This window comes from Excalfactoria chinensis, chromosome 1 (genome assembly GCF_039878825.1).
Source record: "Excalfactoria chinensis isolate bCotChi1 chromosome 1, bCotChi1.hap2, whole genome shotgun sequence".
Lineage (NCBI taxonomy): Eukaryota > Metazoa > Chordata > Aves > Galliformes > Phasianidae > Excalfactoria > Excalfactoria chinensis.
The window spans coordinates 9,406,205-9,433,964 of NC_092825.1; the positions used below are offsets into that span (position 1 = coordinate 9,406,205).

The following is a 27,760-nucleotide window of genomic DNA, read 5'->3' on the forward strand; positions in this document are numbered from 1 at the left end:
AGGAGAAAAAAAAAGGGGGGGATTTCCATCTATTCGGCTATTTTGTTAACATTATTCATAATTTTATTTATGGTACAAGGTGCTACACTTCTGCCAGTGTTCTTTGTGCTCTGCTTTTAGAATGATAGGTCTACTGATGGATGAATAAAACGTGGGCAAGCAGTATGGCATCCACATGCCTTTCTCTTCTTACTGTGGTAGTCTAATTAAGTAGTAGTGTATTTAATGATAACTTCCTGACTGGAGTTCTCAATCAAGCTATTGAAACAGTTATTTTCAAGAAGAAATAAAATCATAGATGGGACATTTGAATGAGTTTCCCTAGAGAAAAAATAACGAAAAGAAACAGCATTGTTAACTTACCTGTACGAAAACTACTTGGTAAGACTTTAACTTATCTCCATATGTTCTTCTTCATCAGATTGGAAGATTCTTTGGTGAAATTGACCCTGGCTTGATGAGAAATTTAATTAACATGTCACTGTATGCCTTTAACAAGTCATATGACTATCAATCAGTCTGTGATCCTGAAGAAGAACCAAAGCAAGGAGCTGGACTTCGTTCAGCTTATGTGGTCAGTAGTACCTTATGAGGCAATTGACATTTCTTTAAAAGTGTGCAATTGTTTATATAAATAATAATCTTGTTCTTTTTTCACAGCCTACAATAGCAGATATTTTGCATCTAGGATGGTGGGCTTCAGCAGCTGCCTGGTAAGTACAAGTGTGTAGGAAATCTTTATGTCAAAACTGGAATTATTCAGGATGTTAAGACTATTAGTCATTTATTTATTTATTTATTTTACCCAGAAAAAATTTTCTGAACTTACTTTCTGATCATTTCTCATGGTGAAAGTTCTTGATTATGTCTCCAAACACCTTTGATCTGTCAACAGTCAAGTGATGTGTCAGCAGACAAGTCCAAACTACTCTTGCCATGTTTCGTGTCCGCATACTCTAAATCTACAAAGTCAGCTTCAACAAATAAATTAGGATTAACAATCTAAGTCTGATTGACAGCTGTGAATAGGGAACAACAGGGAGAGACTCTTTATTAGGGAGTGTAGTGATAAAACAAGGGCTAAAGTTTTTAATCTATAAGGGGTTAAATTCAAACTAAAGAAGAAATTATTCAATATGAGGATGGTGAGGCACTGAAACAGGTTGCATGTTGTTTTTAATTTTTGGTTACATTTTGATAATAGCAACGGCTAAAATCTTGGTTTTCTTGAACAACAGTGAATATAAAAAACTGGAGATGGGCAATAATCCAGAGGAGAAACTTAAGCTCTTCTCAAACACAGAAACTTTAGTTTATCAATGTTCAAATCAGACTCTGTGGTCTGGACTCAATTTAGACCTGGGGTTTATTTTGTGTGATGTTTAACTTGAAAGTACCACATGATAGTTCTTTCTGTGAACATATTTTTAATGGAATCTAGGTCATGAGCAGGCAGAGAAGGCCATTAAGCAAGCAAAGTGAAAGGGCCCGACAAAAAATGGATTAAATGAGGCACCTGGCAAAAGCAAATGCAGAGAAATAAGAGAATGAGGCTGAGGAAAACGATAATGTTTCTGGAAACAATGTGGGATAAAAAAGTGAATAATAATTTTCAGAAATTTATATGGTTTATATCAGTGTTAAGAGAGTTCATATTGTTTCTCCTTCATGCTCTTTTAACTTAGAATTTGCAGTTTTCCTAGGCTGCCTGTTTCATTCATTCTCATTCAGTTCTGTGGTAATCTGTTATATAGGGCTAGACTTTCTGTTAGGAAATTCCAATCACTATTGAATAGCGGTAGGTTTCTTCCCATCCATGACGATTGGTGCACCCTCCAGCTGATGATGATTGAAGGCACAGAGGTATGGAAGTGAATCCAGATCCCCTTCATGCACTGACTTGAGTAGAAACATGACAGGCAGATTCAGTTTTGTTACATGTAGACCACACTGATTTAGGAGAAAAGGAAAAGACCCTTGAGTAAAATTATGCAGTCTCTTCCTTCTGCATAACAGTCAGATGTAGTAAGATCAGGACTGCTCATCACATTATAGTTAGAAACAAACCTAAAACATGACTGTAGAAAGGTACAGCTTCAAGGTTTAAACAGAGGCAGAGAAACTGGGAATGTGAATATAGCTACTCCTATTTTGGGAGGTCAGTAAGAAGGGAAGTGAGCTGACTATGTGACAAGTCTGTACTTGCTTCAAGTAAATGACATAAGAGAAATGTGATCATAATAATGAAAAATAATTCTGAAGTATACGCATCTCTTTAAGTGTTTTGACAGCATCAAGGAAAAAAATATATTCCATACCTCAAGAGCAGGAACAGAGATGATTTTAAAAGTCAATTGTTAAAGTCATAATTTTTTACTATGTTTGTACTATACCAGTGTTAATCTCCTGATAATTTAATGAGCCCTAATCAGTGTAAAGTATCTAATTCAGGAGTTTTTTGTTTTTTTTTTTCCATGAGTGTGTTCAGAAGGAGTTCTGGTTGGTTTGAGTGCTGGAAGAACACCCCCATGCCTCTTCCACCTCCTGCAGAGAGATAAAAGGAAGACATGTATGGCATGTTAACATTTCCATTATGTGCGTTATGGGCACAAGTGATAGCAAATCTCAACAATGAAATGAAAAATTAGTGTGAAAGAAGACATGGAAGAAAATGAAAAGAAAAAGAATCAAACTGTGAAGTGTATACAAGCACAGTGTTAATAACTGACAAAAGCATGATAAGCTGTGATGATTCTGCTATTACTTGTTCTTGATTGAGTAGTTTTTAAGGACACAGCAAAATGCAAATAACCATTGTCTTTCTGTGTTCAGGTCTATCTTACAGCAGCTGTTTTTGAGCTTGACATTCCCACGTTTCCTTGAGGCAGGTAAGTCAAGAGAATATTAGAGAGTCAACTTTGAGTGAACTGAAGGTAAGAGTCTAGGTTGGGGGCCATATTTTGGATCTCCTCATTTTGTCCACATCTTTAAAAATGTCTTTATTTATTTATTTTTGTTCCTCTTTCTGGCAGCTGATATGGAAGATGATGATTTTTCTACTGCTCTGCCTAAAACAAGTTGTATCACTGAGCAAACTCAGTATTTCTTTGAAAATGATGATAAATCTTTTATTGGGATTGTAGACTGCATCAACTGTTCAAGGTAGACCATCTTCAATGTTAACCATAGCTTTTTGATATTTGTTTTTTATGAAAAAGTTAAAGACATAATTGCATTAATAAAAATGTATCTGAGTTTAACTACATGAGACTTTCATGAAGTGTAGAGGTAAATAGGCAGTACATTAATAAACTGAATTCACTTTGTATTTGCTTAGAATGAATTTGAATTTAATGCTTGAAGTCAAGAAGATTACATAATTTATCTTCAAATATACCTTCTTCTTAATAGTACTGCTGATTTAAGAGCTGTTACAGATTGTATTAACTTCAGCACTCATTGGTTCTAGAGGGTATTGTCAGAAGGCTTGGAAATATATTTTGTCTAAATACATCTTCTAAGGACTAGGCTGCACTGTCAGCCTCACCCCTCAAAAGAAATGAAAAGAAATGCCCAACCTTGCACACGTACTGTAGACATTTGAAGTTTTTTTAACAGCAGGATTACTCGATTTAAAATTCATAAGCAGATGTTAAAAAATAGATGAAATCAAAGATGTGATATTCTCCATGCACAGGTATCCCATTCAGTGCAATTGTGTGCTTCACTTAGCACACTTAGTGTTCACTTAGCAATCTGGAAAGACCAACAGTATAAAAAAGGATAAGTGAAGCTAGTGCTGTTTTAAGGCAAATAATTAATGTGTTTCTAACAATGATGGATATGTTATTGTTATAAAGCCAGGAAAACATGATTTTTTTTTCCTTGAAAACGTCCAGATACAATCATATGTTTAGTATCTATAGCTTAAAGATATAATTCCACCTCTTCAATTACTTATAAATAACAAATTACCCTAAATTGGTTTATCTTCCATTTTTAGGTAAGTTTATGTGTGTCTTTTTATTTGTATTTTTTTTTCAGTGGTGCCAAGGAGAACAACTGATGCTGAACCAAAGTTTTTTTCTCAGTTCTGCTACTACTTTAGAAGCACAGAGCTAGCTGATAAATCAGTTAAAGGCCTTCTGTGTTATACTCTTTCTTTTCTTCTTCTTTTTCTTTTTTCTTTTTTTTTTCCCACCAATAAGTCTAGCTGAAAGAAGAAATCATGAAAATGTCAAAAAGATTACAAAATTTGTCATTAATGTTCCTGATGTTCATTAACAGAAAAGAGAAGGCAGTTTGATTCTGAGAAGCAGGATTACATTTTATTCTGATAATTTATGTTCTCAAATACAGTTTTCCTTGTTTCATTTAAACATAGCTTATGGTTGACTTTTTTTCCAGACTTTATCATGCAGAGAAGATTTCAAATACCAATCTAGTATTCATTATTAGTGACAGCCAACTGCTGTGCCGCTCCTGTGATCCAAAGCCACTGATGCAAGCAGAGAAGCCGGGTATCCTTTTAAAATCAAGTAATTTACTGATGTGAATTGATTTTTCTGTCTACGACATACTGCACTATAATTGGAAAATAACTGTTTGTTTGTGTATATGTTAGTAGTATGGTTGCCACTGGAGTACCTGAAACAGCAGATATCTGTGGGCAACAACACAAATAATCTGAAGCAGCAGATCTTGAGGTAGAGAGCAAAGCTGTTGTTTGAGAGGACCTAAGTGGAAATAGGCTTAGAGGAGCATAATGAAAAAGGTGCAGAGTCTTGGATCTAAGACAAAATAATGGCATGCAAGTAGACAATCGAGGGGTTGAGTGATGAGAAACAGCTCTGCAGAAAATGCCTTGAGGTTCATGACAGAGAAGAAATTGAACATCAGTTGGCAGTATGCCTAGCAATAAAAGGGGCAGGTCACATGGTGATCCTTCCCATCTCATAAACACTTACGAGACTGCACCTGGAGTATTTTGTACAGGCTTGAATTCCTCAGTACATTACTGATGTAGTGCAGCAAGCCCAGTGAAGGACCACCAAAGCAACTGGCCGCTGGAGTGCAGGCTGTGGGAAGGGAGCCTGAGACACCCAAGCTTGTTCAGTCTTAAGAAAAGGCAAAGGAATATCTGTCTAGAGAAGCAACAAAGAAGGGTAACACCAAGATAAGATGGCTTGGTTGTTAAAAGCTGAATGCTGCACTGATGCCTGCAACACTCAGGCAAAGTGACTGAGGCACTTAATCGTGTACTTAGTGCAGATAAGAACTACAAACTACTTATGGAATCTGCTTTAATCATCAAAGCTAGAGTTTTCCAGCTGCTATCGTGGAAATTCTTCAGATCTGGCTGGAGATACAGGATGTACCTGCCAAGCAAAGTCCTTACAGTGCATGCACTGAAAAAAAAATCTAGTGAAAAGTTGTTCTAACGTGAAACTTTGGCCCTCTGTGTTCACTCCACTAGGTACAGGTAGATAATTGTGATAGAAATACAGGAAATACAGGCTAGGAGAAATTTGGCAGAGAATAATCATAGTATATTATTATGACAGAATAGAAATATATATATATACCTTTTTCCATGTCAGGAAGTTGGTTGAGACAGCCTACTTCCATATCTGAAATAAAAACAAATGATGGTAGAAATGACTGTATTTCTTTAACACAAACATTGTGTTCATTCCAACATTCATAAAATGGGAATTCCATCTATGCTTGATCAGAAAGAGGAAGTTACACTGGAGTGGAAGCAATACTTATGTCACAGAACTATGTAAACACAGCCTAATACTCTAATTGGCTTTAGTCCATGACAGTTTGATTAACTATTGCCACTGTCTGAATTTATGGATAAGACATGCTATAGAAAACAGAATAGGTTTGATGGGAAATAGGCACATTATGTGCATTTCCCAGTGGGAATCCAACCTTTCAGAGGGCAGTAAGTGACCTCAAATTGCAGTCAGAGCAGATGGGTGGGCTTATATTGACTAAATGAACTATTTTATCCTTTATTTCAACTATGCAGTACTAGAATATCTTCTCTTTTCTATAACTGAGGTACATTGTGAAATGCAGATGTAGCATAACATCACACAAATAGGCAGAATGACCTTTAGGTGTTATTCAGATGGATATTATTAGGCTGATCCCTTCTGGCTGGTACAGCTTTGCTTGTACACGTGGTCTTGTAGAGTTCTTCTATGTTTCAACTTCCTTTTCACCTGGGCCCCCACAGAGGAGAGAGGAGTCTGATAACATCTGAATGAAGACAGAAATAGCTGTAGGAATAAATTCCCTGTCTTCTTGCCTTCTCTTCTTTTGATCATCTCCTCTTGGTGCAGTGAATCTGCTGTAGTACGCCACAGCAGTGCATGAATAGGATTGCTTCAAGTTTGCATTAGGTCTAGTAAATTAGGTACACATTTTTGGTGCTCAGTGTTAAAAACAAACAAACAAACAAAACAAAAACCCTCTAGCTTATTGTGTGTACTACCCACAAGGGAAATGATTAAAAAAACAAAAATACAAAAACCCCACAAAAACAAACAAAAAAAAATTAACACTGAATGGTAATATCAGGAGGTTCAACAGAAGACAGTTTTCATTGTATTAATGCCTTTCTAGTTCTCTGCAATGATTTATGTATCTTTTTAGTCTGTGGTTAAAGTGAAGTATAGTATTTGTGCTTAAATATCAGCAAATATGAGTTTCAGAGACATAAACCAATGCACTACCTCACATTTACTATTGATGTTTTCTATGACATTTGGGGTGATATAGGTATAGTAAAATAAGTAGTTCTTGTAGGCCATGGCATTACTGCCACAACCTTCACTACAATCTTCAATTGGTATATAACATTACCTTTCAAGATGGACTTCCTCTCTATTACTGTGCTTATTCATTTTCAGCCCAAATAACTCAGTAGTAGCATACACAATTACAACAGGTTTCCCACTTTGTCAAATGATTTCTGTAATATTTATGCAATAGTAATAGAAGCATCCTTTATTTTTTGCATATTATTCTAAATTTACTAATTTTTAAAAGTCAAGAAAACTTTTTTTTTAAAGCAGTATCCATTACAAAAGATAGTTGATGTCTATTTTACTGGGATGTTCGTTTGATTTTATTTGGTTTTCTTTCTCCCTTTGTGACTGCTGATTTCAATTGCAGTGCTATCTGAGTAAAACTTGTCCACAAAAGTAAAAACAGAATATTAATTCTGGTTATGTACAAAGCTCAAAATACAGATGTGCTCCTTAACCAGAGGCACAGATGAAGGGCCAAATCCTTGTGAAATGGTCAAACAGCCCAGATACAGAAAAGGTCCCGATGTCTGTTTTGATGAAGCCAAACAGGTAAAACTGAACTCGCAACACTTTAGTGTATCTTCAGATCAGTTGTAGAGTTGTTCTAGGAGGGCAGGGAAAATTGTATTTATATGCTCCTTTTTGCCTTCTAATCTATCTATCACTAAACATACTGTTCACTCTAGACCATAGTCACACTATTTCAAGTATCCCATGATTGACATAAAATTAACAGCTGCTTTCTTATCTACCTTTCCTATAACTATAGTACTTTCACACATGATTCCCAAAAGTAATCTCAGCAAGGATAAAACAGATGGGCTGAGTACAGTGCTATGAATCATAGAATCAGAGTCATAGAATTACCCAGGTTGGAAAAGACCTTGAAGATCATCAAGTCCAACCACAGCCTAACCAGTACCCTAACTCTAAAAACCCTCTACTAAATCATATACCTGAGTACCACATCCAAACGGCTCTTAAACGGCTCATTCAACCACTTCCATGAAGAGAGGTGGTTTGTCTGTGTTTGTGAATTTAGCAAACAGATGATATTCCTGTTATTAACTGGTATTTTTATAATAGTATTTCCAAATATCATTTGTAGTGTTGCTATGCAGTTAAAAACATTTGGTTTGGAATTATGTTTTTCTTAGAAATTCTGCAAGTGTATATTGACCTTAGGTCAAATTCTTAACAAGTAGAACACTGCATTTCTTTTCTGAAATCTGAAAAGCTATGATGCTTTAGTTCTCCTTGTACTATATACATAATTGTAGTTTCAAAGGAAAAAATGTTAACTGTGCCACACATATTATTTATTTTGAATATAATCTCTCCTTCAAAATACTTTGTGAAAAAGAACAAATTTAGTTCGTAATATTCTGAATAAGTTGCAAGACAGAGAGTATTGACCAGGAAAATAGTTGCCATTACATAAAACTATATTTTAAAATGCGTTTGTAATCCTTTTTACCATTTTTTGCAAAGGAAAGATTATTTGACACTTCTGATGAAGTTAGATGATTTTAACTACTGGGTACCAGGTTTTCATCCAAGGATCCAAGAAGCCACAATGGTTGAGATTTCTATAAAATAAATAAATAAATAAATCCAGACAATATTCTATTCTTTCAATGCATTTTTCTAGTAGCAACATTTAATTTAAATAAAGAAGTTTTCTTAGAGACCAACATAGCTGAAAAATCATACTAAAAATATTTGTCCATTGTAAATTCCATATCCTTTCTACTATCATGTGTGAAAGTACAATTCTTGCTCACTAGCTTGATGTGCTAATCAGTGTGTAAGTCATGTGTTTTGTAACAGTGGATTGTTTTGGTTAAGTTCATTTGCAAAATTCGCTGTGAATCTCTTGCTCTTGGGTGGATGCTTTCACATTAACTCTGCTAACTGCCAGCAAACTGCATGATATCTCATCTTGTATGTCTTTTTTTCTGTGTTTTCTTTCTTTTCCTCTACTTGCTACTTTGCCCGTTATTAATAGGATCAGCCTATATGCACAACGAGTCGTGCCTCTGCCATGACGTCTGCTCCTATCTTCATTTTTCTGCAAGTTTTCATGTGGTGTGGATGGTCAGTTACTTTCTCTAATTTTTTGTTTCGTTCTTGGCTTTAAAAAAAAAATAGGAGACTTTTTCTAGTAGTAAGCAAACAGAATGAAGCAGGTCCCATAAGCTGCAGTCTGGAGCAAATTACTATTGCAATAATATGAAAAAGACTCTACTTAAAGCCTTATAAATCAGAGTTAGGGAAGTGGGAGACCTCTCCCATAGCAAATACACGGACACAGAAACCTTTTGGTCTTATATAGTTGCCTTCTCGAGACTTTACATGTACCAAATGAGTCTTTGTCATTCTCTTCAAAATATTTTTCCCTTGCCCCTGTTAAAATAAAGTAAAAGAATGTTTTCTGCAAAGAAGTAAACAAAGGTACAAGGTAATCAGAAGAGACTGTGATACCTGTGAAAATAAAGCTGTTCTTGAGGATACCAAGGACAAGTGCTCTGTGTATGGAAGTTTTCACCTCATTCAAGCTAACAAAAATGTTAATGATAGATGGCAACAGTGTGTGTTCATTTGATTAAATGCTGGATTCAGCAAATTCATGTTTTTAACTTTTTATGACCTAAATGTATTTGTTACCTAATTAACATAGACAAAGTTTTGTTCTTTGAATGAAATACATGAATACTGCATGTTGACCTAGTGCAGACTTTCCAGTTAATAATCAAAATCCTGGAATTTTTGACTGCATTGTGTTTAATGATGTGAGCATTTCCACTACTGTGAGGGTGACGTATGCAAAAAGATCTACTTATCTAATGAGAATAAGATTAATGTTGAGCTTGTGTGCTACCAGGGTGTCTGATCAATAATATTACTCAGAAAACCACTAGAGGGAGATACTAACATAGGTATCAAAGTAAAGCCAGCTGACAAGTAGTAGTAGAATATAAAAAAATTGTAACAGAATAATCCACTTGTTCTTGTAATGATGCATATTCTCTTTATACTTGGGGGAAGATTCAGTTAATGTTACTTGAACATCAGTGAACAAAACTTTAAAGTTCTCTTTAGCAGCTGTTAATGGAGTAAATCTGAAGTTTCATTCCGAATATTTAAATTATCTAATTTTTATCCAGATTGCACAGAGATAGCTGAAGGTTGTAAGAAAGGGTAAAAGTCCCTTCCCCCAAGGCAGCGGTATTTCACATTCACATCTAGATTAACATCTCATATTTTTACTTGTGCAATTTGCTCTGTAAGTAACCTTATTTTAATTAAAAAGTTACAGTCTAATGTACGTTAGACAGAGGTTCACCTTGAGCTGAGTTCTTTATGCCCGTAATGATCTTTCTGCTCAAAAGGGCAGACAAAAACTTTGTAGTTGGAAACTCATGAAGAAGTATCATTTTAGCTGATAGACTTCTGGCAGCAAAAAGTTAAAAAAGTAATTTTGTTCCTCCACTCTGTTTCTAAGGAACTTGTGATTATGGTAACATTTTCTTGTGGGGCATTAATTAAAGTCACTGAAGCCAGCACACAACACATAAAATGGCTGATCAGTTTTAGTTTTTTGTTGTTGTTGTTGTTTTTAATTATCAAAAAAAGAAAAAGAAAAAAAAAAGAAAAAAAGAAAAAAAAAAAAAAAAAAAAAGAACAACAAAATAGTCTTTATCATTCCTTGAATAGCTTGCTCTTACTGGTTTTCTTTGCATGCCTTTGAATAAAGAGGGTAGATAAGAAATTGTTAGATTGTTAGGCCATTCTGAGAATGCCTTACTTCCATTAGCTCCAGGGCATCAGTGGGAGCTGTGAGGCTGATTAGCACCCCAGAAAACTGTATATGCCTTGATGAAATTTGCTGTATCCCTGATCTATACATAGGCTGCTGCATAGCTTGGGCAGTATCACGTGGTAGTCCAGACAAAGGAAGGTAACAATGTTCACAAAATACCATGCACTGAAACTTGAAAAGACTCTTGAATACAAGCTGAGGTGTTTTTCATGCAACTAAAGGGTTTATGATAAATACTAGTTTACAAAAGATTGTAATCATTTGGTATGAAAGGTCAGATTAGAAGATCTTCAACTGGTATCTTTTTTTTTATTTATAGTCAGTATAACTAGTCCATTAACTTTTCAAGACAGAGTTTTAGTACTTTAAATGGGTATTGTGTACTTCTAAAGAATAAAAAAGTATGTATATAGACTTAGGTGTGCATGTATATGTTTTAATTTGGTTTTATTTAAAATTTTGGACTGGCACTGCCTTCCAGAAAATGTTGATATATATAGTAATGAATACGTGGTTTTGATATTCAGCAATGAATGTAAGGTTTTATAAATGCATTTGTTTCCATTTTACATGTGCTGAATATTTTTCATGGTGTGTGATGTAAAATAACCCTCTCAGGAGTTATCATAGTAAGGCATGACATGAAAGAGATGACATTTGTATTTGACGCTTCATCTCAAGCATAAAAGGAAATTTCACATGTGATTTATTAATGCAAGGAATTCCTGATGCACTTTTGATGAAGGGTAACTGGCTGAAAAGAATTCTTTCCAATGAAAGAAATATCCTGATCTGCTGCTTATTTAGGGTTCCTAGGTGTACATAATAGTGACTAATGTAATGGGTTGGAAAATTTTTGTGAAAATCCTCAGAAAATAGCTGAATGTCTTATTGCACTGACAGAAGGAAAGAGTGAAAATGATGCTGTTATAAGAAGGCTTAGACATAATATCTACTTGAAGCAATCAATAAGTTCTCAACTTTGGCAGGTTTTACTGAATGTGGCTGTAGTTTCATTGAAATTAACAATAGGATTCCATTTATTTCCATACAGCTCTCATTTTATTTGAATTTATGTAAATTATTATTGGACTTTCTCTGTTTTCGTTTGTTGTTTTTTTGCTTGTTTGTTTTGTTTTATTTTATTTTTTTTCCAAAGAATGTTAATGCTGATTTTTGTTTTGTTCCTTTCTTACATCCAGTTTTTTTTTTTTTTTTTTTTTTTTTTTTTTTTTTTTTTTTTTTTTTCCTTCAGTTATGTCAGTGAATGTTATCATTCCTGGTGATTTACTGAATTTGATTTGTGTACTTTATCTGAGTTCCAGTGTATCTACTCCAAATGGATCTGATTCCTCTGATGCCTTTGGTTTAAAGAATGCATTGTGTGTGGTGGGAATCATGTGAAAGTGTTCAACCCTTAAAAACTGACACAAAGAACTCATTAAAATCTTTTATAATATCTCCTGTAATCCCCAAATGTCCTGTTTACGCCTCAGATTTGTGTTGTGCTTTTAATTTATCCAAAACTTTTAATGTTCATTTTTAGCACATGTTGCAGGAAGATCAGGAAAAAATAATAATAATTAAAAAAAAAAAAAAATCTTTATCAGTCCTCCTAATTTCCTGTTTCTGTTTAATTTGTGCTTTCTTGTTTTTGCCCATTTGAGTGCAATTGATTCCTTAAAGGTTGATCTTTTCCCTATGACAGCCTGCTTATTCGGCTTAATCGTATATTATACAAGATTTGTTTTGTTTTGTTTTTTTGTTGTTGCTTTTTGATTGTTTGTTTGTGGGAGTTGTTTTGCTTTTTTCTTTTTGTTGATGTGTTAGTTGTTTGTTTTAGTTGCAATATTCACTTAACCTGGATATCCAGTATGAAGTTTCTAAATAGCCATTTGTGTAACCATGTTAAAATTCTTGCTTTTTGGGCTGCTGCTTCTACACCTCTTTCTACTTTTTTCTTCCTTTCTTTCTTTTATTTTTCTTCTTCTTTCTATTTTTTTCTTATTTTTTTCTGAAAGTGGGTTTGTTGGTGTCTTTTTTATTATTTTTTTATACTGTGATTTGTAATTTTCACTGAGTTCCCTTTCTTGAATTATTATTATTTTTTTTTTTTTGGGTTGGATTTGTTTGGCCTGATGTTTCACACAGTAATGATAAGTCCATCTGCGTTGTGGTCTACACAGCTACTAGACCTATACTACACTTGTAGAGAGCAGCACACTACAAAGAATTTGGAAGTGATCCCATGTGCAACTGACTCAAAGTCTTTTCCAAGAAACCATCATTTATTACATCTAAAAATGTGTTGTTTTTTTTTTCTTGATAGTGCATTGATCCAATCTCTGTATTGCCTCTCTGATCTCACATACAATTCCATGATTGATTTTGTCACACTTACCAGGTGGTTTGCAACGCAATATTAGTATTAAGTTTTTATTCTTTGACTCTAAAATGTCGTACCCACAGAGATTCCATCACTGTTTCTTTTCCCTTAATATTTTTGTCCCATCACACTTTCTATCAACATAACACCATCCTGGTGAGTGTCCCATATTGCCCTAATGACCAAGTTGGTAGCCCAGTAATGCTCTCTAGTACTATTTATTCTCCTTCCACCACATGTCTAATAAATTATTAGTATATTGGTGTGGTTGATTGATGACTTGTATTTACGATTCCACCTTACTTTTATGATTCTTGCAGTGCTTGCAAAAAAGTTTTGCTTGAGGATGTGCTGGTAAACAGAAAGTGTTTTAGTGAGCCTTCTGCATTTTTTTTTATTTTTATTTTTTTTTTCCTATTTACTTCCCCACTTGCTATTCTGGGCACATTAAATATTAATTATGTCTGTCTCTGAGACATGTCAGTCTTAGCCGGTAGTTGTTACATACTCAGACTTCTTCTTTCTGTTTAAAATGTTCCTCTGCTCCTCTGCAACCTTTTCAATTTCTGTGGCAGCAGGTGGACTGCATCACAAATACAGTGCTGTCTGTCCTTCCTGGACATGTTTCTCCTGTTGAAGAAGATTCCCCAGTTCCTGAAGGGAACTATCTTCCTTCCTGCTTACACTATTACCTTGTCTTTGAAGATTCTCAGTCCTTTGGTTTGAATACAAAGGCAAAGTTTTTTTTTTTTAAGCTATTGGTGTAGAATGCCATGAAAACCAGTGGAAGAATAAGTATTTTCAGCCTTTCTAGCTATCTATCAATCCAGAACTTGGTGAACAAAGTAGAGCAAGGAATGGCTGAAATATTTCCCTGTACATCTATATAGCTAAACATAGATTTCTTCTATGTATCTCTTGAAAAGCAAGAAGGTTTATATCTTCTTGTATGCTACAGACTCCTGAACAAGTATAAAATGTATTTCAGCCAGACTAGCAAATTAAATCTTGATGTGAAAGATACTGTTCATGACAGCCAACATGAAATTGAGTAACGGAAGCTACTGGAAAAGAAGAAGGAAGAAAGATCTGTGTGGCATAATGAATATTTAGGTCCACTGATGCATGTCAAAGCAGTAAAGCTTGGAGCAAGTGCTAAAATTGGAGCCTGTCTTGTTTACAGACTGCATAAAAGTTACAAAACAAACAATAGAAAATTTGTTTAAGAATTGAATATGTAAGAGACAAAAAAATTATTTTCTTTCTTTTTGATTCACCTGCAAAGCATATTCTTTTTAATATGCGATCATGTTGAAGTAATGGGCATGACCAGTCTGATATGTATGGGTTGTTTTTTTTTTCCACCTTTTGTAAAGCGAAGCTCCAGTTCTCCAAATTGATGTAATTTTATGGAATAAAGATATGGATTTCTAGGGCTCCCAGGTATATTCCATAGCACTTCTTATGTGATTATGTAAGCATTTCATCTAGTTCATAAATGACTGCAGTAAGCCTTGTAACTGACAAATTTTCTCATGTCTAAGGTTAATGTGGTAATGCCAGTCTTTGCATCAACAATCAGATAGGATTACTAGAATTATTTTGTTATTTGCTTGGGGTATTTTAGACATAATAATGTACTAAGACCAAAAATGATATTTCAAGGATAGTTCAAAATGCTGAAGTATAAAGTTTAGATTACTTCTAAGAAAATTTAGATGTAATTAATGTTATTCATTTATTTTTTTCCTTGTCAACAGGAGGACTCGGCTGATTGCGGTGGTGCCTCTGGTTTGAGTCCATCACTGTGGTCTATGGTAGGAATTCAGTTGGTCCTGCTTTGGCTCTTATCTGGCAGCAGACACTATCAGTTATGACCTTGCTAAAACAAAACCTGCATAACTGAATCAAGATCCGGCCAAAACAATAGCCTCAGTTTCAGTTTAAAAAGGGTCAGCTATTCAGACAGCAGCAAACAGCAATGCTCCTGTCTGGTTAACACGCATTGTGAGATTCATAAAGGCACTCAAAGTGGCTGCATATTGGAGTGTCAGTCCTTAAACGTATATGAATGCTGCATCATCTCTGCCACCTGAACAGAATTTCGTATACGCTCCACTGGGGAATCTAAGATTTTCTTCATTCATTTGTTGTGATCTTGATGACTTCATGTAAAAGGGCTCCCCTGACCATAGCTTATGTGTATGATTTTCATTTATTTTAAGCTTTGGATTTCTTGAAGATTTATATTCTTTTACATGAACCTTTATTTATGAAAGAAAAAAGAGAGGAAAAAAAAAAAAAAAAAAAAAAGAGTATGCTTCCCAGCATACATTGCTAGCACCACAGCACCATGATGGCTGCTTTGAACATCAGTTTCACCCAAAATGTTTGAGTGAAATAAAAATGTTGGCTAGTCTTCATCAGAAGCTCAGCACGATTGAAATGCTGTACGAGTGGTTTATTCTTCCAAAGTAAATCGGAACAGGTAGCTGGCAGTATTTAGGTAGGCTTATAATTTGTTAGTTTATAGAAAAGAATGGGGAAAGGAGGAAAGTACTGTTTTTAAAAATGCAAAGATGACTGACCGTAATTTAAAAATAATTCTCTTAATATTCATGTCATCTTTTAACAGAAGAATAATTTCTATTTAGTATTCACCTCCTTTTCACAATGCAGATATACATATAAACTAGTAAAGTCCTTCAAAGATTTAAAAAAGAAAAATACTTGTGAATAATAATTAAAAAAAAAAAATAAATAAAGTGTATGTGATATTTGAACGTTGGTTTCCAAGGGGGTATTTTGCATGATGATAATGCTGCGTTACTGTTTTTCAGTTAGTTTTCTTTGATGGTATAGTCCTTTGCAAAGGTAACTGAGTGGTTCTTTTATTGTGTGAGAAACTGAACATTGCAATGTGTTGCAATCAAATCATATTAAATTATATTATGAAATACAGCTCTGAATATACTGTGCAATGAAAATCTGAGAAAATGGGGTAAATTTAGCTACTGCAACAAAGAGGTTGAGTTGCATTTTTTTACATAATAGTGATCTCACATTGAAATCTGTGTACAGATATTTTAAGTATATGAAAAATCAGATTTTACATATTTATTTTTGAAAGCATATGTTCACTAAGGTTCTTATCAGGTTCCCCCTTTGTTTGCTTTAAAATTCATCCAGAGTATTTGAATTATACTTTTGCTATTTATTGTTAGAAATAACAAAATAAACAGCAAAATTACCTGGTTTCTGAGACTGGGAAAAATCTAAACAAATGGGGAGCCTTGAATCTGTATGTATGCATATTGATACTTGATTGTGAATAATAATTTTAGAAGTTGTTTTTATACAACCTCATTGGTGATACAGATTGGTGCAGTAAATTGCAATATTACAGTGTATCATAGTGTTGATGCAAAATATGATTTGTGCTTTTCTAGTTTTCAGAGCTAAACAGTATTGCAAGACAGCTAAACCAATGAATGTGCAACTCTGCTGATATTGTATAATTCTGCTAAAAACTGCAATATGCAAATATTAACATGACACAATATACTAGCTCTTTAAAATTTTAAGAAAATGCAAAGCATTTGGTATGTGTATGCTGGCAATTGATTGATATAATTTTGATCATGTCAAAAGTTTATACAAACAACCGGGCACGCATTAATACCCTATGAAACATGAAGAAGCAACTCAAAGCCATGGCATGGTTTAAAAGATCAGATGTCTACTCTAGTTGTGCCCACGGCTGGTTTGTTGTTTTCCTCATAACCTTGGCTCAAGCAGTGTATTTTCTCATCTTTGGAAGTACAATGAGTGAAAACAGTAAAAACTGACCTTCTGTTCAGTAATAAATTTTAACTTTTAAAAAATACCTCTTGTACAGTCATGGGGTCTAAATTACAGTCAACTATGTTGGATGACTTCAGGTCCTCCTCAGGGAAGGTGAGCTAATGTTAATGCTATGAGTAAAGGTAACCTTGCAGCCCTTCTTCCAGTTATATTACTACACTTCCTATTAAAAATAAAAACAGACAAACAAACAAAAAAACAAACAAACAAATAAATAAAAACTAATAATAATAATAATTGTTTAAGTCTTTCTAATCCTTAAACTCCATTCTGCATTTTTTCTTTAACATGGTCAAATGAAATCTTATGAAGGAACAAGATAGGTAGGATTAAGCCAATACTTAATATGCTCATTTGCTTTTACTTTATGATTGGTTGAAATACACATTACTTTGCATCCTGCTTTTTTAATTTCCTGAATGATTGCCAGTATAGTAAGTGTTATACATTTTTCACTCAGCTACCCAAAAGAAGCCCTTCATGGAGAAGTTACATTACAGAGATGTTAGAATAATTTGGTTACACGAGTGATTCATATTCTGAGTTAGTTAATAAACATTTGATGAGGGTCTATAGGAAGGAAGAAAGATAGCACAAAGCTATAATGCCACAGAAACCAAGTGGGGTTTTTGTTCTCATTCCACTTCCCTTAGAGAGCTCACATGTAAAAAGGAGGGAGAAGTCCATGCAGTGCTATCTAGAGAGGGAAATACTCGTTGTTCCTCTTCTTTGCCCCTCTCTAGGACTTGAAGAATCATTTATTTACATACACCTAGCCTTTTAGCCAATGAACCTGTCTGATAGAAAACTCAGGATTCTGGTTATATGGAAGCGATGTATCTATGAAATACAAAACAACAGAACACCAGAAAACAATGTGAACATTAGCTCTCTCAAAATGTGAAGAACAGCAAATTGGAAATATCTTCCATGAATAACTACTTATTCTTATGCAGAAGAATATCCTTACTCTCACATAATATGTAGTAATCAACTTCTCTTTGTAAAAAAAGAAACTTGATCCTAGGCTTGAAATTGAAGCATTTTCAAATTACAATATGCTGTAAAAAGTTATTTTTTGGTTTTCATGTTGTTTTTTTTTTGTTTTTTTTTTGTTTTGTTTTTTTTTTTAAGTCACATAATAAACTATGTTGGTATTTGCTTAGATCCTTTAAATAGAACTAAGGGACAGAGATGAACTGCTAACTGCTTTCGTTTGCACAGAAGTCATGTGGCCTACTGTACGTCTGATAAATAACCACCATTAAAGTTCTCACAGTGTGGTACTATACCAGTGTGATCCGAAGACAGCATGAAAGGTTTCTTCTTTTCTTTCCCTTTTGTTTGTTTAAACAACCAGCATTACTGCCAAGACACTAACCGTGGTCCATATTTGTAACAGGTTTTTAACATGATATAGCAGGTTTGATTGACAAGGTTTTTAGGTCCTGTATCATTAAGATTTTAGTATGATATTTTTCATGTTTCTAATGCTTGAGGCTTTACTGCTTAACTTGACAAAAAAAAAAAAAAAAAACACCACCACAACAAGTGTTGCTGCCATTTGTAATTTTTCCTATAATATTCCTTTTACTATCTTAAAAACTGGCCTTACTGGGTTCAAATAGGCAGTATCCCTTTTAAGTGACCTTTGCAACCCAAGTGTTACTTGCTGCGGCTGAGAGTTTTTTGGTATCACTGAAGAGACATTAAGAACTTTTTTTCCCATGAACATGTAAGCTCAAAAGTGTGCTTAGTATCTCTTAAGTTCAATACACAACCTCAGTCTCATTGGTCTTAAAAATTCAGAAGCTAGCACACTGGTTATTAAGAGGTATATTAATGCCTACAAGGCACTGCAGTGCTCTCTGATGTTTTTGGAACATTGACTGAAGGTGAAATCTTAATAACTCCTTAGGTGAAATTTTACCCTAGTTTCATCAGACATCTAAGCCTTTAAAAAAGGCCAGATTTTTTTTTCTTCCATACCACAATGTTAATATTGTTAATATTCATTGTACACTACTGTAAAAAAGATGATAATAATAATAAAAAAAAGTGTCTGAAAACAATTCAAGAGGTTTGAAAAGTTAGCCTAACCTTCTTCCTAGCTACTTGCATCTGTACTGTTTATGGTTTACAAGAAAAATACCTTATTGAAGAAATAATTTCACCAAGGCTAAAAGAGTACTGTCTTGTTCAGATGCCATGAAAATGCAATTGTGATCTGACAAAGCTGTCTTCTCTTCTTGTGTTGTATGGAATGTCTGGATCATGCTTTCTGGGATATTTTAATTGAAATGCTCAGTGTGCGTTTCTGCAAAAAAGGCTTGATTGCTCTTACAAGGCAAAGCAAGTCTTTCTCCCTTTTATTGTGTTCTCTTGACACTTTTGTGGAACTTGACAAGCCTGGAAAAATAAATTTTTGTAAAAATTTGTACAATAATGTTATAAAAAAGTTTATAATCCTAGAACTGTTGTGTTAATCCTTGTGCAAAAACAGTATATTCAGAATAAAAAATTATCATTTAAAATCAACAACTACTTTGATTTTTCTCTCTGTATAATAAAAACATATAATGGCGCCTACGTACATAGCTACATAATAGCCCTGAGTTTGAAACATAATTGCACAGAAGACTGAAAGAGATTTTCCAAAGCATAGACTGTGACTTAATTTAGTTTATATTGGGGATGAAAGGAGGATGTGCAGTTAACCCTCATTTCTGCATTAGTTATGGCTTTGAAAATTTTTTGAATTTTTTTTTACTTTTTTTTTTTTTTTTTTTTTTTTTTTTTTTTTTTTTTTTTTTCCAAAGAAGTAACCAATGAAAGCTGAGAATCTGTAAAGCAGTCAGTACAATAACAGTCCATAAAGCATCTGAAGTTACCCTGTTGTTCTGAAACAATTGCTTTTGGAAGGACTGTAATTTACTAACTTGTAAACACAGATGAAGTCCAAGAGTTCATTCACATTCAGAAGCAGACTAAACTCAGATGGCGGCTGCACAAGTTGTTGCCCCACCTCTGACAAAGATCGCTGCTTGATTTATGAATCAGCTTCTGTACTGGTGCAGTTCTCAGCTAAACATCAAATTCAAGTGGATCTATGCACCTTAATAAACAAGCTTGAGATGTTGAGGAGTTGCTTCACTGTTTTTCAGACAGTGTGCTGGGACGGGTAATCACCATCAGGAGGGCAGGGCAGATGGTAACTTCTTTAGAAGTCTGATTTTAATACTTTGCTGTGTATGTGTCAAAGCCCAAAGAGAATGGCAGTCATAAATTACAGCTGAATTTACTGAATCCCCAAGGAGTCAGATAAGAGAGCAAGAAATCAAATGCAGATTCTAATACTGTGAAGTATCAGATCGCCCATGTGGAAATGCTACAAGGCAGCACATGACACTGCAGATCAACATCCAGAGATTACTGGCCTCAACTAGATTAAATGTTGCCATGTAACAACATGATTACACCCACATACTGAATTAATTGTAACACGTTCTCTGTATGTTCAGAGCCACTGAGAAGCAAAAATAAACAAACCCCCAAATCCCTTCCCAGAACATTTTTAATTTTAATTCCTTATTACAGTACTCTATTCATTCAACACCAGGAAACAATTCTTTCAGAAAACAGAGGCTTTGTTTCCTTGTTTGTTTGTTTCTCCCATTTCTGGAATTTACAAGCAGATACATTTGGGAATGCCTGCATTGCAGTGAAATATTCACTACTAGTCCCCAGTGCAAATCAAGACAGAATACACTTTGCCTGTCATACTGTATTATTTTGAGAGATGACTTCACATTGTCCAATATAGAATGATTGCTGCTAACCATCTACAAAAATCAAGAAGTTATGTAACTGCTATATTATAAAAATTCTGCACTGTGTCATCTATTAGCCCAGTACTCCCTGTAATGCACTGCTGAACAAGATGCATACCTTAAATGGTTGAGCATTTTCTCTGCCTGTTGCAAATGATGTAGAAAACAATGTCTCCCTTTCCTGTAGTCTTTTCTAAGCTTGTATTCCCAAAGTGTGTATGAGGGAGGAAGGAAGGGAGGGAGGAAATGTTGTTTTCAGATAATGATTTTATCTAGATTCTGATTTAGAGTATCTTTCTCAGAAGCTAACCATTCCTTCTGAAACTGTTCAGCCTTTTAATTAGGCTTCCCTTTTAATGAAGCATACCTCTGTTTCTATGTGTGTTTGAACTTCTTTTTCTTTTGTAATTTACAAGTGTTTTCTTGACTCATGGTTTGAATACATTCAAATTGTTTAGTGTATTCCCCTTGGGGGAATGGTAAGCATTTGTAATTTGTCTAATCTACCTTTAGTTGATTACAATTAGTCAGTTCACTCTGGAATAAAGAGTTTACAATCTTGCTACGCAAGCTACTGATTCTGTCCAGATTCTGAGTAAGGATTGGAAGGTGAATTCTTAAAAAATAAGTTGCTGTTGCTTTTTTCAAAGCATGCCTTTGTTTTGAGGGAGAAATTTTCACATTAAGTAAAAACTGCATCTGCTACTTTTTCTATGACTTTCCAGCTTTTTTTTTTTTTTTTTTTTTTTTTTTTTTTTTTTTTTTAATGCGATCTCAGTGCTGTTTGTTTCTCACAGCTATTTTTTGAAAGGCAACAGGAAGTATAGGACTTCAGTATCATTCACTCTTCCACTGTAAGAAAATCTTCTGTATTTTCAGTCTCTTACTTAATAAACAAAATAAATGCACAGTACTGGGAGTGGAAACTATCTCAGAATTTCCATTTTAACTTTTGTTACTTGAACCCAGGCTCTTCTTGTGATCTCAGCCTCTCCTCTGTGGCTTGATTATTTAAAAATATTTTTTTTTTTTGGTACATTATAATGCAAACTTACCTGCACACACACACATTTACTATAGTTTGGGAAGACTAACATGCTTGGAAGAATGATTAATAGTTAGTATTAAATTTTTGTATACTTAATTAACATGTATTAATCTACTAAACTATTTTGAGAGTCACAATGGTAAGGGTTAGTCAGTTTGACAGATAAGCTTTTATATCTACATGATTAGTTAGTTCTAGGAGAAAACTGCAGGAAGCTGAGGTTCAGCTCTGCCTGGAAAGATACCAATACATAATCTCAAATCAGGAGCATTGGCCTATTCTGTTTTATCTGCACAAATGATAAGTAGTGGCATAATGGCAACATTTGCATCTGATAGCTTTCTGGAACTCTAGCATAGGAAATAGCATGTATGGAAATTTGAGAACCTTGAAAGGTACTAGAATTTGGTAGGTGAACATTGGGTGTTTCACTGGGTGTCTGTGTTTCTAGGCTGATCACTGGGGATCTACTCAATGTGGTCAGTGGAGCAGAAAGAACCATTCAGATGACCATCTACTAGATGTTTGGTAGTAGTTCCAGTTGCATGTGCAACCTTTCCATTGAAACTGAGGCACAAGGATGCTAGATCTGAGAAAGACTAAGCAGTGGTGATACATGAATTCAAAACTTGATTTTTCTATTTTGATGGATCCAGTGTGTTCCTAGGACTATGATCTGAAAATGGAATGTAGGCTACCAGAGAATGATGCAGACTAATGTCTGCTCTAACAGCCGTTCCTCTGCAAACATAGTGGAAGATATGCCAAACTTCTGAGTTCTAAAAAATTCCATATTACTCATCCTGAGAAAAGCTTGTTCTGCAGAAAACTGTGGTTGGAGAACACTGATTTCCTTCCAAAGTAGAAAAGAGGTAGTGCTAATGGTGAAAGGGGTCTTACTCCTCTTCTACATCATGTGTTTCAATTTATAGTACTTGTCAGAAAAGTGTAATATGTGCTCCTAAGACACCTTTAGTCTTAGGATTTATGTGGGTGAGAGAACCTGAGCTCTTACTAACAGTGGTAGCAATAAAACCTAGAACCTGAGCACTTAGAGAGGCAGAAATGAAATAAAACTCAAAGTCTGCCTGAAAGATCATACCTTTGTGCTGTTGAAGATTTACAGTTGTCATGGTTTTGTGCTGTCAATATTCTACATCATGACATCATGTGCGGTATGAATCATTAACTGAGGGTACAAATAGTGGTAAACTGTTTAAGCCTACAGCACCCGTTATTCCCAGGCAGTCTCCCATCCAAGTACTAACCAGGCCCGACCCTGCTTAGCTTCCGAGATCAGACAAGATCGGGCGTTACCAGGGTTAAACAGTTTGACAACAGTAAATAGAAAAGCATGTATCTATCTTCAAACTATTTTCCAATTATTATTTTTTATTAAGAAGTTCTTATCACTTCATTATGTTATGAAAAGAAGTGGAAAGATAGGTATGTGAAGAACTTTAAGACCTAAAAACATCTGCAAAGTTTAGATATCTACTTAGATGACAGTTGTACACAGCATTTTCAGCATCACAATTACATATTTTTTATGGTCCCAAATTTTGTCTTTATCACATTTCAGCAGTTAGGTGCTATGGTTTGGGAATCTAAAGTTAGCTGGTGAGTCAGAACACTTTTAAGTATGGTGTCTTTTTAATGGTGCCAGGACAAGAGGCACTAGGCACAAATTGGATCATAGGAGGTTCCATCTAACCATCACAAATCACTTCTGTGCTGTGTGGATGACAGAGCATGAGCACAGTTTCCCCAGGGAGACTGTGGAGGAGTCCTTGGAGATGTTCAGAAGCTGCCTGGACATAGCCCTGGGCACTTTGATCTGGATGTCCCTGCTTGGTCAAGGTTTGAGCTGGAAGGACCTGGAGGTCCCTGCCGTACTCAACCATGCTGTAATTTTGTGATTTATGCCATTAATTGCCTTGGGTTTTGATTAGTTTCTTATATTTATGTCCAAATTCAATCTTGTAAATCACAGTGAAAGAAAAGTCTCCTCATTCACAATGAAAATAGTTGTGCTTTAAGCTAAGCACTTTGTACACGAGAAGGCAAGACTGAGCTACAACTTTGTTTTTAATAAAGTAATTTTTTAAATAATAATAATAATAATAAGATATTGTTAATAGAATCAACAAAAATTCCATATCCAGATGTGATTATACTCAAGTTTGTATAATCCTACAGTTAGGGCAGTAACATGGGAGAACAAAGGTGACATTAGTTATTTTGAGGATTACCTGAACACTACTTTGGCTACTGACTCGTGGTTAAACAAGTTTACTTTTCTTGAGCTTGACTCTGTGCATCCAGAAATGTAAAGGATATGAAAGTGAAGGTATGAGAAGTGGAGATATGAAAATGCTCTGTAGCTAAGCAGTCTGCTGAGAAGATGCATCTGTCACCACAGCTGTGCCTTCTGCTCTCCATGAGCTGGATCTGCTTGGCTGAGCTGATTTACTGTCTGTGCCAGCACTGCCTGGTTCTTCTCTGGGAGTGCTGAGGAAGATCTGTGCTAGTAGAATCAAATTGATGTGACTATTTCTCTGTCACCCTCTGTTAACAGCAAGAAATTCAATGAGCCTGATCATACCTGAGATTCTGGATGCCTAAAATTTCACTGAGAAAACACTGAAAGTTAAGTAACCAATAGAGAATGTCTTTCAATTGCTACCACATCTCCTAGAGAGTGTATTTCTTAAATTAACATACTGAGCTGTTGAGATTTTGGGGGATAAGTATAAGTATGTATGTAGACACAAGTAACTCTATAAATTTTAGGTACTGTCTATGGGCTTCTAAAAATGTGCCTTTGTGTTTTGTTCTTACAAGGTCAAGCCACCCTGCTGTGCTTTTCTGTGGCAGATGACAGGAGCAAAGCCATGCTTAAAAGCAGCCTTCATGCAAGGCCTCCTTTGTAGAGCGTGAAGGAGAACCGACAGTGTGGTATTTTTTTCCTCAAATCATTTATTGAGTGAATGTCTTAAATAGAAACTAGTTCTGACCTGGATGAAAACCTAATCCAGAGGACTGCACAAATCCACAAATCAGCACGTTTATTGTTTCCAGAAGAGGCTGTCTTGCATTAATGGATATTCTGTCATTAGGCTTTTTCTTTCCCTGATTATTATTATTATTATTATTATCAATTGTATAGTTCACCTGTATTCACCTCTTTTAACACAGATTATAAATCCTTTTTCAAGTAATGAGGAAAAAAAAGATGCACAATAGAATTGATTGTTGATAAGAAACAATATTTTCATTGCCATGTAATGTTAGCATTTTTCTCTGCTGTTTATCTTCAACATTTCTGTATGTTTGTAATAAACCAATATAAAAAATTTAGCCAAGTAAATTATCATTAATATGCACAAAATATGAAATGAGTGCAGTCCTAGACACAGTCCTTCTCCAGTAGTTACAGGATCTGTTCTTAAAACTAATTGGGAATTTAATAGTTAGAATCCTGTAGGGTATCAGACACCCTTAGCTTTGGTTCTTGGTAAAATGAAATTTGTATTTTCTGAAAAAAATGAAAAAATTTATATTCTGAGGAAATCAGGAGACCAAAGCTGTTCGATCAGTAGTATATCAGTAATGTACTTAAATTATAGGAACATAGTTTCTTGCTAGTGTGTTAGATGATCTACAGTTAAAACCTTTGAATTTTTCTGTATTGCTTTTAGTATTCCCTCATTGTTATAATAATTTACTTGAGGAGTCTGGATTTTCTAAACTGTTTATCAAAGCAGATGCTGCAAGATGAGGCTAAAGGATTACCCATTTCTGAAAAGCCAACCTATTTTAGTGAGGAAAGAAAGAGATATTTAGGGAACTCTTAACCAAGCTAGAAAAGATAGTTATTCTTTCACTAGGCTAAGAGTGGTAAAAAACTTAAAACCTTTTTGTCATAAAAGTTTAATCTGTGAGATGTCAGATTGTACTGACAATGAACAGCGTGCAAGCAGAAGCTCTTTGAGTCTTGTATTGATGTCCAGTGAGGCTTGTTTGTCCTGTCCACATCCCATCATTCGGGACAATGACAATTGTTCTCTGCTAGCAGCATATCCAATGCATTCCTTCTTCTTCATAGCCCATCAGACGCTAGCAAACTGCAAACCGTATGCTCAGCAGCACAACTACGGTGCTGCTGCTTGCAGTGGTTACAGGCTTCTTTCAATCATTTCTGCGCACCAACACACAACAGAACCAGAATCAGCCTCTGTGTTTGATGGTATTACTTGCCAGTGATCAGAGGGAAACCTGACAGATGAAATTCATAATTAAAGCCACAAAAAAATAAAAATAAAAGTATGTCTAGAATGTTTTGCAAGCAGTAATACAATCTGGAAGTGCCAGGCTGTTGCCTTTTGGAAACATTGGGTGGCCTGAAATTAATTTATTTTGCTTTTGCTTATGTAAAAATGCTCAACTTCATGACAACATCTGTTAAGAACCCAGAGGTTATAGAAGTCTAATTTGCATTTAAATGGAATAGAAACAGATGGAGCTGTTGAGAAACAGACTATAAAATCATCTGAATATTTTTAAAGTGACTTCACCGATGCTTTGTCTCATGGTTTTTTCTTTAGGATTCATGACTAATATTTTTTAAGGTGATTCATCTTTCATCTTGGGTCCCTATGTTTTTTTACCTAGTCTGATAGAGATGCAAGAGCATTCACTGAATGTGATATTTATTTATGTGTTTCAATTAGTAAAACACAAAGTCTGTATTTTTAAAAAGTATAGATATTAGAATAAATTCATAAGCATATGTTGTTGAGTTTTTTTTTCTCCCAAGAAAAGCAAAGATGAAAAAAAAAATCATTTATTTTTATTATAATGTCATGGATAATCATAGAATCGTAGAATGATTGAATCCTTCCTTAGAGTTGGAAGGGACCTCTGAAGGCCATCAAGTCCAACTCCCCTGAAATGAACAGGGACATCACAGCTAAGTAATGTTGCGCAGGGCCTGATCCATAATGATAGCACTACACTGAGTAGATAATTTCTAGCTCATCAGCTGTGATGGACTGAGGAAGAGCTTTCCTGTGAGGTGCTCTGCTCTGCGTCAGGTGCATGCTGTACCAAGTGTGGAACAGCTTTGCAAGGCAAGGGGAGCACCCATCATGGTGCTGATGCTGGGCAATATTGACCTCCTTGTGGTGGCAGCACTTTGACATGGCAGGGGCAGGGCCAGGAGCAATGGGAACTCACCCCCACCCATTCAAGGAAGGAACATAAGCAGGCTTCCTATCTGAGAGAGGGTAAACGTGCAGAGTGAGAAAGTCTGGAACTTCAACTCTGCTTGGGAAAAAAGGAGAAGACTTCCCTTGTTACTAAGGTCCCACTAACCAATAGATTTCAAGCTCTGGTGTGAGAAAGAGAAGAAGGTATGGATGGCAACTTGATACCGGAACAGGATGATCACATTAGAAAGGTCCAGCTGATAAACCAAATCAAGACAGGTGCTGATAGAAAAAGGCAAAGGGTCTTAATAATTTGAGACTCTTTGCTGAGAGGCACTAAGACACTCACCTGCTGCCCGAATAACCTCTCTAGAGAGGCTTACTGCCTGCCAGGGGCCCACATTTGGGACATCAAGACAAGGATATCAAGTATGATAAAGCCAGACTACCACTATCATCCTCTCCTGGCCTTTCAAGCTGAGTTTCATGAGGCTGTTATATATCAAAAAGAGCTTTACATGCCTTTGGAAGATGCTGAAGGGATTGGGACAGCAAACAGTGTTCTCAGTTCTCCCTGTTAGAGAATAGCACCCAGGCAGAAGGAATGGAATAAGTCAGTCAAATGACAGACTGGATGAGTGGTATCACACTGAAGGCTATGGGTTCTACGATCTAAGTAAGTTGCACCTTTGAGAAACCAGGAGTGATGACATGAGACACGATGCAACTGACAGAATCACAGAATCACAGAATCACAGAATCACAGAGCGGC

At 35.2% G+C, this 27,760-nt stretch overlaps 1 protein-coding gene and 1 pseudogene across 2 annotated transcripts in view; one reads left to right on the forward strand and one right to left on the reverse strand.

The window, feature by feature from the left end:
- The window catches only part of CACNA2D1 (calcium voltage-gated channel auxiliary subunit alpha2delta 1), a 335,419-nt gene extending 318,351 nt beyond the window's left edge, over positions 1-17,068 (forward strand). The window contains exons 32-38 of one of the 2 annotated variants that reach the window (XM_072326869.1): positions 422-574; positions 661-713; positions 2,833-2,888; positions 3,033-3,162; positions 4,408-4,520; positions 7,294-7,376; positions 14,797-17,068. In XM_072326869.1, coding sequence (XP_072182970.1) covers positions 422-574; positions 661-713; positions 2,833-2,888; positions 3,033-3,162; positions 4,408-4,520; positions 7,294-7,376; positions 14,797-14,913 — 705 coding nt within the window. In that variant the 3' untranslated portion in view covers positions 14,914-17,068. Of the gene's footprint in view, positions 1-421; positions 575-660; positions 714-2,832; positions 2,889-3,032; positions 3,163-4,407; positions 4,521-7,293; positions 7,377-8,835; positions 8,997-14,796 lie in introns of those variants that run through there. The other variant, XM_072326871.1, reaches the window with a different exon arrangement.
- Positions 17,069-22,997: 5,929 nt separating this feature from the next.
- LOC140247516 (5S ribosomal RNA) lies at positions 22,998-23,121 on the reverse strand (annotated as a pseudogene).
- Between the last annotated feature and the right edge of the window lie 4,639 nt (positions 23,122-27,760).